This window comes from Lagenorhynchus albirostris, chromosome 21 (assembly GCF_949774975.1).
Source record: "Lagenorhynchus albirostris chromosome 21, mLagAlb1.1, whole genome shotgun sequence".
Taxonomy (NCBI): Eukaryota; Metazoa; Chordata; class Mammalia; order Artiodactyla; family Delphinidae; genus Lagenorhynchus; species Lagenorhynchus albirostris.
In genome coordinates, this window is record NC_083115.1 from 19,870,471 (window position 1) to 19,886,427 (window position 15,957).

The 15,957-nt window shown below is 38.5% G+C and overlaps 1 protein-coding gene across 1 annotated transcript; it reads right to left on the minus strand.

Annotated features, from left to right (window-relative positions):
• Positions 1–6,100: 6,100 nt before the first annotated feature.
• Positions 6,101–6,619, minus strand: LOC132512621 (succinate dehydrogenase [ubiquinone] cytochrome b small subunit, mitochondrial-like). Its single transcript, XM_060136371.1, is given in 1 exon segment — positions 6,101–6,619. A coding segment is annotated over 1 exon segment (480 nt). The 5' UTR covers positions 6,611–6,619; the 3' UTR covers positions 6,101–6,130.
• Between the last annotated feature and the right edge of the window lie 9,338 nt (positions 6,620–15,957).

A 15,957-nucleotide genomic window follows, 5' to 3' on the forward strand; every position in this document is an offset into this window, starting at 1 on the left:
GTGGATGGTAGTGCCATTTGCAGAGATAATTGAAGAGGAAAGAAAGGAAAATAAGTTTACTCTTTATAATAAATAATTTAAACATTTTAACATAAAATAGACCTAGCCATTTCTTGCAATGAGATACAATATTTATGCAAAATTTTTACAACACAATTTTATACAGTTTTTTAGAACAAAATTTAAAAATGCAACTTCAAAGAAAATTCAACCAGTCATCTGCTTTCTTGAAAGTGTATTTACTTTCCTCCTTTACGTTTTGAAAGTTTGAGGTCAGTGGCCCAAATAGCTGTAGGTAAACGCCGTTTAAACACTAGAAGCCTACTGGCCAAGGTCCACTCCCCACCTGGTTCCAGGATGATAAAACGCTTCCCATTTGTGCTTTTCAAAATCTTTTTGATTGGGATCCACGGTTAAAAATCCATCCTAAGTAGTGAACTCGGTACACACACCGTCTCCAATAGCTGAAAAAAGCAGTTCCATGGAACAAGACTTACCCATGCTACCGCGAAGCGCTCCGCTCTTCCAGTTCCTTTCAAAGGTAAGACGTAGAAGAAACTGCTACTTCTGCTCCCGACAGCTGTTGGAATCAACCTTTCTTTGCGCTCCGCCGGTTGGACCCACCCTCCTTTTGATGGACACATTGTCATCAGGCTACACCTACTTTTCAACTCTGCCTTGATTAGTTGAATTTCCAAGGAAAGGCTCTACCAACCTTGTGAAGGTCGAGGGATCAAGCAGCGGTGGGCGTGGAGGTGGGTGTGGCTCAGCTCCGCGCCGGGTGGGGTTGGTCGCCGGGCCTGCCAGCGCAAGGTCACATTCAACGAAGAGCAGGCGGGCAGGGGCAAGTCCCCCCACACCCCCTACCCACCCCCCGTACTCCTCACCCCGCGCCGCAGTCATTGGGCCCCCCGCCACGTGAGAAAGCCTCTTTGAACCCCCATCGCCCAGTTTTAGCAAGAAGTAGGCACTCAGTAAATCTCTGCTGAACAAATGAACGTAAGTATAATCAAATTTAAGCAGTTATATATCAATGGAAGAAAATCGATTTTGGTGGAGGCAGTTTTTACCCCCTGGAATACACACCACGCCTTTCCCTGTGCCTTCTCTTCTCTTCCCCCAAACTTCCTCCCCATCTCACCCTACCCCCAGTCGCAGAGAAACTCCTATTACTGCTTTTTCTTTTTCAGCCATTATGTGACTGTTCGTGTCTCTAAAGGTAACACAACTCACTTTGAAAGCACCAGTCAACGCTCACCATTGGCCATGGTCTAGTGAAGTTTAATAGTTTGTATAAGTACACAGACCATTAAAACAAAAACCAAATCAGCGTTTAAAAGCCTCTTAAATTTTCACTTGATGTTTGCCTGCAATTCACATATATATCTGGGAGCAGTTCTCAACTCTTTATTTTTTTGGGGGGTGTTTATTTTAGAATAAATGCCAGTGAAAAAAATAAAAGATCGTTTCCAATAGGGGAAATATTAAACTTTAAAAAAATGTATTATTTCCTGATCTCCCCCAGTAGGCATACCAGGTCCCCGTCCATTTGATATAGATGTTATATAAAACTTCCTTAGCTCCTTACCTTAAAATATTTTTATTTGCAGGTGAATTTCTGAAGGCAGGAGTTGTGAGAAACTACTTCTCTCTTGTTCTCTGTGATGCACTGCTATGGTCTCTAGAAACTGCACAGGCAAGTTATCAGAGCAGGTTTGAACCAGATGCGTGTGTGTGTGTGTGTGTGTGTGTGTGTGTGTGATAAAAATGTTAATGTTTTGGGTTTCAAAAAGAAATACAACTTAAAGGAGCCAAAGAATCTTGAGAAGAGCATTCTTTCCAAATCTTTAACTGGCAGTGTCATTGGTCATTGGAAGTCCCTTTCCTCACTGGAGGCTCTCTCTATAAATCTATATAAAATGTCATCGTTATCACTTATATATGTAAATGATACATATAATGATATATACACAAAATATAAATAAACATCACTTATGTATATATGACATACTTATATATAGGATGACATATATATATATATATATATATAGAGAGAGAGAGAGAGAGAGAGAGAGAGAGAGAGAAATACACACATATAACTAAAGCCGAAGATCCTTTTTTTCATCTAACTCTTGCATCTTATTCACTAGACCACACAGTTTTGTTATCACCCCCGTAACTTTTGAGACAGTGCATACAATCAACAAGATTAATTCCCTTCCCCAATCTGGTCACTTGGTTTGTGTTAATGTAGCGCTGCTTGTAAACTGGAGACTACATGTTTAGAAAATCTAAATTTACATTTCACACTACACCTCTTACATAAATTTTTCTTCCTCCCATTTTGCTTTAGCTTTCCTTTCCATGGCCCTAGAGAAGTAAATCAAAAAGAAGGAATGCATCTGTTGTCATATGAACCCAGCTCAAGGGAAATTGAATTCCTCCAGAATGAGCTAGGGAACCAATTAAACCCTGAAACAAAAATGGGCTGCCTTTCAAAATTGATACAAAGAGGGTGGTTGGTAGAAACAAGCAGCTTTTTGGATTGCTAAAGTTTTAGTCATAGTAATTCTTCTAAGAATAACATTTTAGCTGTTTTTAAAAAAAATTTTAGTTTGACAATTTATTTCTGTGTTACCAACCAATATTTCCCTTAAAACGTCTTAGAATTCAAAAACTACAAATGTGCTCTAATTCACTCTACACATATTTAAGTTTCTCCCGCAGTCAAGCCATTGTTCTGGATCCTTGGGATATGTATCCCAGGCCTCCTGGAATTTTCAGGCTGAAGTTGCAGGACCAGAACTAGGATGAGGCATGTAACTTACTGGTTTTCTGCAAAAATATTTGAGGGGTGTCCTAAAATTCAGTTAAGATTAATAATATTTTAATGCAATATTTAAGCAATAAAATTAGTGCAAAAATTCATGATGAACAAGATGTTAAAAATTTAAAGACAACGAAGTAATCACGCTTTGTAAATATCGAAATGCAGCTATTATTAGGACAATGAAGGGTAGGTACTGGGTGTTAAGAGAGCCCAGAATAGGAGACTGTGACGGAATCAGGAAGTTCAGGAAGATTTCCCTAGAGCTGCTGTGATCTGAAGGTGGTCAGCTGAGAGGGGACATCTTCCTGACAGTGGATGGAATACCTATGAAGGCAAGGGGAACAAGAGGGGATGTGCAGTGCCAGACCCCCAGCCCTTGTAGGTCATGGTAAGAAGTTAGATCTTCAAGCCAAGAGCAATGGGAATGCAATATTTTAAGAACACATGTGTCATGTATAGTCGATGCATATTAACCTTAAACTTGTAAAACATTGTTTCATTGTTGGAGCTTCAGTCTATCTCTATTTGACTTAGCGAATTAAATGTTTTACATGCAATGTCTCATTTTATCTTGAAATCAGATTTACAAAATGATTATATTACTATTGTTATTATTATCATCGTTTTATTAGTATTTTAACATGAGAATTCTGAGGCACAAAGAAAGTTTACACACTGGTAAGTAGCTAAACTCAGATTAGAACTTGAGTGTGCTTATTAATTCATTGAGATATAGCATTTTATATTATGGTATTTTACAAACTCCATGGGTATAGCTTTCATGAAAAGCCTACTGCATTATTATTTTCTGTAATTTATAATGCCTTTTTACATACTTATTTGATCTTGATAGAAAGCTTATGAGTTGTTATTACCTATTTTATGGATAAGGAAATGGGAAGTCAGTAATGACAAATGCCTTATTCAAAGCCACAGAGGTATTAGTTTATGGGCCAGAGTTTACAACCTAAGTCTTGCTATCTTGACACAAAGTTTAAAGGCAAAGTTAATTTTCCAAGTTCAGTCAGTTGTTTAAAGAGCTTTTGAAATGTAGTTTTAGAATTTCCATTCAGAAAAAGCCAGGCAATAATAAATGTTTCTGCTTGGAATTTGATGTCTTAGTAGAATAAGATTTTTATAAGGGTATATTCAGGTACATTTTGACTGCATTTTTAAAAAAACTGAGATGTAATTAACATATATGTGTTGCAAGTACACAACATAATGATTTGATATATGTGTGTATTGCAAAATGACCAATGCAATAAGTCTAGTTAAATCCATCTAGTTAACTTTTATGTGTACAAAGTTACAAATTTTTTTTCTTGTGATGCGAACTTTTAAGATCTATTCTCTTAGCAACTTTCAAATACACGTACAGCACAGTATTATTAACTGTAGTCACCATTACATCCTCAGGACTTGTTTTATAACTAGAAGTTTGTACCATTTGACCACCTTTACCAGGCTGGAGGTGGGGGATGAGTAGGCATGGGGGGGCATAAAATGGGAGAAGATGGGCTCTGCATTAAAACAAAATCTAAATGGAAGCTGTCTGGTACTTCACACTGAGCAGAATGAGACTTGTATCCAAATCTCGTATATTTTCAACAGTCTTTATGCTCTTTAGATGAAAGCTATAACCACATAAACATTGTCATGTTTCATTTTCTTTGTGAGAATTTAGCAGTGAGCCTCACTGCAGGAGCTAAAGACTATTTTTTAGACCACAGATTCTCCCTGGACTTTGACAATGATCCGTGAATGTTATTATTTGGCAGTTTCATAAGATCCTTTCTTCCTCTTAAGAATGGACTATCCACATAATTCCCTTCCTATTAAGGGACCTATTAAAATTGGGCTCACCTGGAGAAAATTTCAGAGCTTGATCTAACTTACTTTAGGTAATTTCTCATTTTTCCATAAAAATTTATGAGTCAACCTCAGATGTGTTTTTTTTTTTAACTTTTTTTTTTTTTTTTTGGCTGTGGGTCTTTGTTGCTGCTCATGGGCTTTCTCTAGTTGTGGCGAGCGGGGACTACTCTTCGTTGCGGTGCGCGGGCTTCTCATTGTGATGGCTTCTCTCTTTTTTTTTAAAAGAGTAGAATAAATTTTTATTATACATCATTTTTATTTTTAAAAAAACTTTACCTTCATAGAATACATTTTCACATTAGAGATTCCCACAGTGGGAAAACAACAACTTATTACTTATAATTTTATATTTGTGGACAGATTATTTTAGGACAAGTAAAATAAACACATTTGAGGATTAAGTCTCCATTTAGAACCAGTAACAATTTGAAACATCTATAAAGGGACCTCTTCCCTCCATAAAACTTACCTATATTCAGAAACTCTCCAGGCTCTTCTTCCTAGGATTTAGAAATCAGTAATGTGAAATATCAGCATTTATAATTTTCAAATCTCCCTAGGACACGTAACCATCAGTAACTGGTATCGACTGAACAGAGGGGGGGATGTTTACAAAAACAAAACACTGCCTAATTTTCTGCAAAGTCTTTACTTATGAATTAACAGTCGTTCCCTTTCTCCATCATTCTAGGACAAATATAGAAGTGTGATCAAATATTGAGAGTAATAAAGCTGAATTCCCTTTAAAAGTCTGATAAATTAACAGGCAAAGGCTCATATATAATGTTTAGTTATACTGTGAGTCTTCTGAGAAGCTGTGAGACACCGCATTAACTCTCCAGAATACAAAGCTCAGTCTCACAATTTCTTGGATACAATTTCTCTCAAATCTTTCTTCAAAGATTAAACTCTAAAAATAACCGGCTGATTAGGAGAAGAGGTTTATCAGCGGGACTAATCTGTTACTTCCTTCTTATTGTGAGTTGAAATGGCATGACAGAGCAGAGGCAAGGAGGTGTACAATCAATTCTTTTTTTTTTTAAAGATTCAGGATTACTTCTTTATTTTTATTTTATTTATTTATTTTTGGCTGCATTGTGTCTTCGTTGCTGTGCACAGGTTTTCTCTAGTTGCGGCGAGCGGGGGCTACTCTTCGTTGCGGTGCGTAGGCCTTTCACTGCGGTGGCTTCTCTTGTTGCAGAGCACGGGATCTAGGTCCGCAGGCTTCAGTAGTTGTGGCTCGCGGGCTCTAGAGCACAGGGTCAGTAGTTGGGGCGAACGGGCTTGGTTGCTCCGCGGCCTGTGGGATCTTCCCGGGCCAGGGCTTGAACCTGTGTCCCCTGCGTTGGCAGGCAGATTCTTAACTACTGCGCCACCAGGGAAGCCCAATGTACAATCACTTCTCAAGGTGTTAAGTCTAAAGGGTCAGAGCTTCCACAGCATAGCCACAGCTTTGCAGATGCCCACATCATGATAGTTGAAATAACAAAGCCCAACAAAGGTGAACGCTGAGAGCACCAAAAAGCCTGCCTTGGCAGCTTTCTGCAATGCAGCCCCTTGAACATAGTCAGTAACAACTTGTCCAACGCCCCAGTGACTATGAAGAGTGAGGGCTGCAGCCAGAGAGTAGTCCACCGCAGAGCAAGGATTCAAATAAGCAGCTGGAATTAGGCCCAGGAGCAAAACACTGACAACCCTCTCACCAGTCCAGTGGAGAGATGCAGCCTTGGAACCAGAATGGTGGCTGGGTGACAGGTGAATGTGCTGTATTCCACAGCATCCTGGGGTTGATCAGTCCTGGAGAAATGCTGAGACATGAGCTGGTCTGACTACTGGGGTTCGGAGGAAGAGAGCTCGCCGACCTCTGGCACCGCAGAGGACGCTCAGCCTCCAGAGAGTCGCCATGTCGCTCGGAAAGGCCTGTGGTGGCTTCTCTTGTTGTGGCGCACGGGCTCTAGGTGCACAAGCTTCAGTAGTTGAGGTGCACAGGCTCAGTAGTTGTGGCTCACGGGCTCTAGAGCACAGGCTCAGTAGTTGTAGTGCACAGGCTTAGTTGCTCCGCGGCATGTGGGATCTTCCCGGACCAGGGATCCAACCCGTGTCCTCTGCATAGACAGGTGGATTCTTAAACAGTGCGCCACCAGGGAAGCCCTAAACTTTATTGTTTTGAGATATTTGGGGGTTTATGGAAGAGCTGCAAAGACAATACAGGGAGTTCTCATAATTCTCTTCACCATCTTCCCTTAATGTTAATATCTTACATGACCAGTGTACATTTAGCAAGATGAAGAAATCAACATTGGTACAATACTATTAACTAAACTCCAGATTTTATTTGGACTTTGCCAGTTTTTCCAATAATCTCCTTTTAAAAAAAATCTGTTCTAGGATCCAATCCAGATTCCATTTTGTATTTAGAAGATAGTTAATGCACAGACATGAGCTCCACAATCTAACCCCAGTTCTAGCCCAGAAAATGTAATTTTTGTCTTGGAATATCCTAACATCACCCCTCCCATAAAATTCACCCCGAGCTTGATTCCAAGCTTATACCTCTCTTAAGACTCAAATCAAGAATCACCACCTCTCAGGAAACCTTTCTTTTGGAAACTCAATGCCATCTCTCTCTATATAGAGTTACTTGGCTTTTAGGAATATATTCTATATGATCAGCCATTTAACATTACCTTTAGAGATTTTTTTGTATGTGTAATGTGGTAAGTAGAAAACCGATAAAATGCATATCTGTACAGGAGAAGATCATTGTGGCACATTGGATGCTCCAGGCTTTTTAAGGTCTATATATACTCTAAATAGGAATATGGTAGGACAATTTGGTTACGAAACTGTTTTGTATTATTTTTGAAGTGGTGAGAATAAATAATGAATGTCAGCCTGTAAGTATTACTGGTTCTGCCTTATTTGGGCAAAAAAAAGAAAAAAAAGAAATGTATTAAAACATAATTGTGGACTACACAGTCATAAATAATCATTTTTGTTTTTGTTTGTTTTTTTGGAATTTTTAAGATCTAAATTCATGTTGTTCAAACTATGACTTGGAATCACTGGGTGAGTATTTTGTCATTGCCAAAAAAGTTTGAAAACTGCAGCTCTAAATAATTTGTTTACATATATGGTTAGAAGTGTATCAAAATGGGTAAATATGTAAACATCAGTGCTTCAAACAATCTTTGCTTTATTTATTTATTTATTGAAGTAGAGTTGATTTGCAGTGCTGTGCCAATCTCTGCTTTTACTCATAGAGACATTCTTTTTCATATTCTTTTCCATCATGGTTTATCACAGGAGATTGGATATAGTTCCCTGTGCTATATAATAGCACCTTGTTTATCCATTCTAAATGTAATAGTTTGCATCTCTCAACCCCAAACTCTCACTCCATCCCTCTCTCTTCCCTCCTCCCCCTTGGCAACCACAAGTCTGTTCTCTATGTCTATTTCTTTTTTTTTTTTTTTTTTTTTGCGGTACGTGGGCCTCTCACTGTTGTGGCCTCTCCCGTTGCGGAGCACAGGCTCCGGATAAGCAGGCTCAGCGGCCGTGGCTCACAGGCCCAGCCGCTCCACGGCATGTGGGATCTTCCCGGACCAGGGCACGAACCCATGTCCCCTGCATCAGCACTGCGCCACCAGGGAAGCCCTGCGCCACCAGGGAAGCCCTGACTGTTTCTGTTTTGTAGATAGGTTCGTTTGTGCCATATTTTAGATTCCACATATAGGTGATATCATATGGTATTTGTCTTTCTTTTTCTGACTTACTTCACTTAGTACGATAATTTCTAGTTGTATCCATGTTGCTGCAAATGTCATTATTTTGTTCTTTTTTATGGTTGAGTAGTATTCCATAAACAATCTTTATTTAGAACTTAAATACTTTATGTTTTCTTTTTTAGCTAAAACTCCCAAATGTGCTATAATGCAAGTTGGTTTAGGTAATCTACTTTATATAATTAGACAGTGTAGGTCCTCATTTCTCCAGTTATACTTTGTTGTTCTGTCCCCAAGAAAATGAAGTATATAAGAATTAGTTTTTTAGCTACATCCATCTTTTTGACTTGCAACATTTAATATTTTGAGTAGTTTGTTAAAATTGTAGAAAGCCGTAGAATGTAACACAGTAGAACCCAGAAACAGGCCTGTACACATGGGATAACCTGACAGATCTACGTTCCCCCAAACTTTATGTTCAAATCTAATCCCCAGTGTGATGGCATTTGGAGGTGGCACCTTTGGGAAGAAATTGGGTCATGAAGGTGGAGCCCTTGTGAATGGGATTAGTGCCCTTATAAAAAGAAGCCAAGAGCTGGCTTATTCTCTTCCCGTCACTGTGAGGATACAATGAGAAGTTGGCTGTCTGCAACTCAAAAGAGGGCTTTCACCAGAACCAGCCATGCTGATGCCATAATCTTGGGCTTTCAGCTTCTAGAACTATGAGGAGTAAATACCACTTGATGGTATTTTATTATAGCAGCCTGAGTTGACTAAGGCACTAACTCATGAGAAAGGTGACAGTGGGAAAAGGCTAGTATTTTCAGAAACAATACTGAGACAGCTATACATGTGGCAAATTAGAATCTTGACTCCTAACTCACATTGCACACATAAATAAGTTCCAGACTGTAGCTATAACTATGGATTGTAGATATAATTGTGGAAGGTAAATACAACTTTGAGAAGGAAATGGAAAAATAGCTTCTTAACTTTAGGGTTGAGAATGATTTCTTATTCGATATACAAAAGTACTGAATATAAAGGAAAAGAAAGAGATAAGTTGGATGAGATTGAAATTATGAACTTTAAGAGGTACCACTGAAAGAATGAAAAGGTATATCCCAGTGATTTTTTTAAAAAAGGTAAATAAGATGCTGCTTCCTCCAATGGTTTTCCATCTCCTTTAGAAAAAAATCCAAATTTCTTCCTATCTTAGAAGACACCATGTGATCTGGTCTCCACCCACCCTCCTGCCTTAACTGTGCTCCTTTTCCTCTCAAGCCAAACCATCATCCTTGTTCTTCCACGGCTTATCTTTCTTCTTTCTGAAGTTGGAGACCCCAGATTATCACAAACCTGGTTCTTTGCTTCATTCTGATTTCAGCTTCAGTGGTAGGGAGGGACCAGTGTACATGAGTTTCCTCAAATGCTAGGGTATGTCCATGTCCTTCATGACACTTTTCACTATAGAAGGTATTATTAACTGCCCTAGTGCTGGAGGAGAATACAGGTAGAAGAGAGGCAGCCCAGGACCAAATTTCAATTGCCCCACTTAAGGTGTAGTCTGCAAATAACAGAGGACAAAGTATAACATGAGTGGATTTTCTGCATAGTACTCATCCAGTTTCTTCAGTTCTGCTGGGATTTTTTGGACGAATACAAAGGCTCCTGGCAGAGGTTTCAGGGTATATGTTTACTTTTCTACAGAGGGAGCCAAGAAACCACTGCCATGGTAGCATACCAGCAACGTGTTCCTTGCTGACCTAGTCCAGGAATTCTTTGGTCTTGGAATGGGTCTCAGACGTGCCTTACTGGGTAAGAATCACTTGTAGCCTCTAGTATGGGAATTCTCCTTTCCGTCCCCTAGGGTTTCACCCACAATGGCCAGGCATAAAATTCAAGAGAGATAAGTATTTTAAGAAATTGTCATAGAAAAGAATTCTCTAGTCTCAGGAGAAAATAATTTTAGCTATGGTACCAGCTAAGACCATATTCTTAGATCGCCTTTTTCTGAACTCTTCTCCTCTGTGTACCCGCTCCCCTCATTTCTTTACCAGCGTCATATTCTTACCGTCTGAGTCATTTGGGTTAAATCTCTTTAATGTTTCTAAATATTCTTTTACCATTCTCCTTACAGTATGTTCAGAGAGATAGTAAAACTGTATATTTAATATCCTTTCAATGTTGCCACTTTATTTCTAATGACATTGAATGGCTTCTGCTTTCTCAAACAATGGTGTCCCTGGGCATTTATGTCCTCTCTGCATAAGTGCCAAGGCCTCTAAACAGACACTCTGCAGCCAATCTCTTGTCTTTTTAATCCATTATTTCTACTACAACCACTTATATTCCTGAAACACTGATGATATATCTTTTGCTTCCATGACAATTTTGAATAGGTTCTAAAGCATAACAACAAAATAAAAAAGCAGAGGCTTTAGCATGTTTTTGAAGCCTTCTCTAATCTGGTTCCAACATCTTCTTCCCTTTTACTATCTACATATTAAACAATTCCAGAATTTGTCCATCTTTGGCACTTGGTCCAAATCTGGACTGCTGCCTACCATAATAAGAAAGGTTTTTACATTTTTAAATGATTGAACAAAAAAAATCAAAAGAAGAGTAATATTTCCTGGCATTGAAGATTATGTGAAATTAAAAGCTCAGTAACCATAAATAGAATGTTACTGAAACAGAACCATGCCTATTTCTATACCTATTGGATATAGCTGCTTTTTGCACTACAACAGCAGAGTTGAGTAACTATAACACAAAACCTAAAATATTTATTATCTGGCCCTTTATAGAAAAAAAGCTTACTGACCCCTGAACTATTCCATTTTAGCTAAATAGAGCAGGCTCATATACAAAATTCTGCTGTTGTTTATGTGTATCCTTAGGACTGAGCCAGTTATTTTAGTTTTCTATTTTCTCTTCACACCTGTTACTCCACACCATGGGATAAGTGTTCACCTTTTTCCTCTTTGCTTCCTCCAAACTTTTCTCTTTTCCTATACCTCACACTAACCAGCTTTGTTGAAGCTGAAGATATCAGACTATGTTAGTCACCACTACTCTTTGATGCAGTCAGATCTAAATATCCCAGTACTAATCTTAGTGACTGCAATATCCACATGGATGATTCTTCCTCACCTCAGCCACCTCATGGTCCAAACTTATCATTACCTGTAACTGCACTGGATTCATATTGTCAATTAAAAGCATCACAGTGTGTGATCATCACTCCAGTCTTCCTGGATCACTTCCAGTACATCTAATCCAACAATCTGCAATCTAGCAACTCCATCATTTCACTGTCCCTTACTGCTCTTGTTCTCACTTCCTGTCTAGTCCATCTTAGATTACATGGCCCATTATTTTATTAATTCCCTTATGTACACAGGTCATAATCCTTCATCCCAAACCCCTGAGGTCTAATCTATTTCCAGATTCAGATTAAAAACAAATTATAGAATGATAGTATATTTCCTATACCATATTATATCTGCAGTGAAACTGATGATTATGCCTAAATAAGTGGGATCAGTAAAGGCTTTGAATAGTTTTGTGTCTATTCAAGTTGAATTTTGTTGCCAAATGAGTTGTGAACAACCTTATGAAAACAAAACAAAACTTTCCTTTTTCTATGCTCTTTTTGGATTATGGAATTGCAGAAAGGGATGTGGACCTGGGCCATAAACTTCCTTGTTCCATTCTCAGTCCATTTTCTTCTCCAGTAAAGCTGCCGCCCTGATTAAATGCAACTTGGCCTACTCTGAGCTTGCATCCAGGCAGCTGAGCAAAATGCACACCCCTGCTAATGGGTCTCCGGTGAAATTACAGTCCCTGATGGAGTGGGCCCTTCGTCATTTCTAGCAACATAATGATTCTCACCAAAAGTCGTATTGCCCCCTAGAGAGTATAAGTGTTTTGTGGAGATGTTTTTGGTCTCCTAATGCTTAAGTCTGAGCATTTACATATGGGAATACATGTTATTTCATTATGCATAACTTTCCTTTTATTTCCTTATATTATGGTGATGGCATTATATTGATTTAAAAAATATATGTAGGTAGGTTAAATTAATTATTTTTATAATAGTTGCAAAGATGTTAAAGATATGTGTTATAAAAGGGAGCATTGGGTCTGATAGGGTTGAGAACAACAGCCAGAATCAATTTACCATCTCATGATTATTACTTATTTATATAATAAACTTTATTGGTTCGAGCAGTTTCAGGTCCAAAACAAAATTGAGTGAAGGTACAGAGATTTCCTACATACCCCCTGCCCCCACTTATGCATAACCCCCTCCTCCAATTATCAGCATCCCCCACCAGAGTGGTACATTTGTTACCTACATTGATGAACCTACATTGACACATCGTAATTACCCAAGGTCCATAGTTTACAATGGATTTCACTCTTGGTGTTGTACATTCTTTGGGTTTGGACAATTTTATAATGACACGTATCCACTGTTACAGTATCATATAGTGTAGTTCCTCTGCCCTGAAAAATTCCTGCTCATCGTTCCCTTCCCTCACGTCACGATTATTTTACATGGTCCCCTCTTTCCTCAAACATCTAACATTTTCCCCCAGTCCCTTCAGCTATCTTACTGCATTGAGAAATAAAAACAATTTGAAAAGAACCTCTAGGCATTCCACCACCCAACTCATCTACATCTATACCCAGGAACTTTGCAGCCCACTTTGGTAATATAGGTGAATTGTCTGTGCTTCAATCCAGAGCTTCCTCTTCATTTATCACTGGATGCCATTTTCTCTTAACTACTCAAGGACATTATTCAAACAATTATCCCCTCTCTCATCCATCTTTGATTTTTTTCTCTTGGCTTTGGATCATTCCCATTGGCGTGCAAGCACACTTGCTCTGGTAATGAGAATCCTAGAAATAATTCTCTTGACCTCACATTCCCTTAGTTGCTTTGCTCAACCAACCCATTTCCTTGGATTTTTCCATAGAAAACTCCTGATTTTCTTTTTCTTTCTTCTACTCAAATTAAGACCCACCAACAACTTCAACATCATCTAGGATGATGAAATGTATATAAAGAAATACAGACCTGGGAGTCTGTATTCCTACTCATAGAATACAGACTCCCAGGTCCCACTCTGGACCTATTAAATCAGAAACTGCTTTTTAGTAGGATCTCCAAGATTCACAATGACATTAAAGTCTGAGAAACACTGATATGCAGTGCTGATTTTAAATACTTCTCCTTTCTTTTTGACTTGAATCAACTTCAATAAATCATTCCTTTCTACTCTCCACTGAAACAGCTCTTTTCAGGGTCACCATTTACCTCCACATTGCTAAATCCAAAGGTCAGTTTTCACTACTCATCTTACTAGATCTATGTGCATCATTTGACATGGTTGGAATGTCTGCTTATTGTGCCTCCTCACCTTCAAGGTCATTAACATCCTTGTGCAGGGGGCTCAATCCTTGGGCCTTTTTTCTTCCTTACACTTATTCCCCAACTGATTTTATCAGGTTCTTTCCACAGCCTTTAATACTGTCTATTGATATGGTGCCTCATGTTTCATATTTCAAGGCTTAAGTCAAATATTCACTTCGCACTGCAACATTTACAGATTCTTGTAGCAGAAATTAATCACCCTTTCTTCAAAGTGATTATTTCCATCACCTTGTACTTCTGCTTTCTCAATTTTTCAATTTTACTTTATAGTTTATTTGTAAGCTCTATTTTTTTTTTTTTTTGGCCACACTACGCAGCATGTGGGATCTTAGTTCCTTGACCAGGAATCGAACCTGAGCCCTCCACATTGGGAGCGCGAGTCTTAATCACTGCACCGCCAGGGAAGTCCTGTAAGCTCCTTGATGACAGGATTGATATCATATTCATGTATATACACCCACATTTTATTCTGCTATTTAAAAAAAGACTTATTGCTCATGTAACCAGTGCTCAATAAGTGCTTATTAAAGAGAAATTTTCCTTCCTTTTAGGAATGTATGATGGGCTTAAACTTTCTATGTGTAGTTTGCTCTTGGATCATGGAAATCTGCACCTACACTCCCTTTATTCTCGACTATCCTCATGAAAGTAGTCTACAGTGATCTTTTCTTGTAAAGAGCTAAAAATGTAGGCAAAAGAAGAAATAATTGAACACCAACTGGGTTTGCAAAGCAGCCTTTTCACATAAAATCAGACACCCGTAGAGTACTGCATACACAGCAACTACTTGGAGGGACACAGTCTACAGAATATATCATGGAAATCAGATCATTAGAATGTTCTTCTTTTTTTTAAATTTTATTTATTTTTTTATAAGCAGGTTCTTATTAGTCATCCACTTTATACACATCAGTGTATACATGTCAATCCCAATCACCCAATTCATCATGCCACCACCCCCACCCCCCTGCCGCTTTCCCCCCTTGGTGTCCATACGTTTGTTCTCTACATCTGTGTCTCAATTTCTGCCCTGCAAACCGGTTGATCTGTGCCATTTTTCTAGGTTCCACATATATGCGTCAATATACGATATTTGTTTTTCTCTTTCTGACTTACTTCACTCTGTATGACAGTGTCTAGATTCATCCACGTCTCAACAAATGACCCAATTTCGTTCCTTTTTATGGCTGAGTAATAGTCCATTGTATATATGTACCACATCTTCTTTATCCATTCGTCTGTCGATGGGCATTAAGGTTGTTTCCATCACCTGGCTATTGTAAATAGTGCCACAATGAATATTGGGGTGCATGTGTCTTTTTGAATTATGGTTTTCTCTGGGCATATGCCCAGTAGTGGGATTGCTGGATCATATGGTAATTCTGTTTTTAGTTTTTTAAGGAACCTCCATACTATTCTCCATAGTGGCTGTATCAATTTACATTCTCACCAACAGTGCAAGAGGGTTCCTTCTTCTCCGCACCCTCTCCAGCATTTGTTGTTTGTAGATTTTCTGATGATGCCCATTCTAACTGGTGTGAGGTGATACCTCATTGTAGTTTTGATTTGCATTTCTCTAATGATTAGTGATGTTGAGCAGCTTTTCATGTGTTTCTTGGCCATCTGTATGTCTTCTTTGGAGAAATGTCTATTTAGGTCTTCTGCCCATTTTTGGACAGGACTGTTTGTTTTTTTTAATATTGAGCTGCATGAGCTGTTTATATATTTTGGAGATTAATCCTTTGTCCGATGATTCGTTTGCAAATATTTTCTCCCATTCTTAGGGTTCTCTTTTCGTCTTGTTTATGGTTTCCTTTGCTGTGTAAAACCTTTGAAGTTTCATTAGGTCCCATTTGTTTATTTTTGTTTTTATTTCCGGTACTCTAGGAGGCGGATTAAAAAAGATCTTGCTGTGATTTATGTTAGAGTGTTCTTCCTATGTTTTCTTCTAAGAGTTTTATAGTGTCCGGTTTTACTTTTAGATCTCTAATCCATTTTGAGTTTATTTTTGTGTATGGTGTTAGGGAGTGTTCTAATTTCATTCTTTTACATGTAGCTGTCCAGTTTTCCCAGCACCA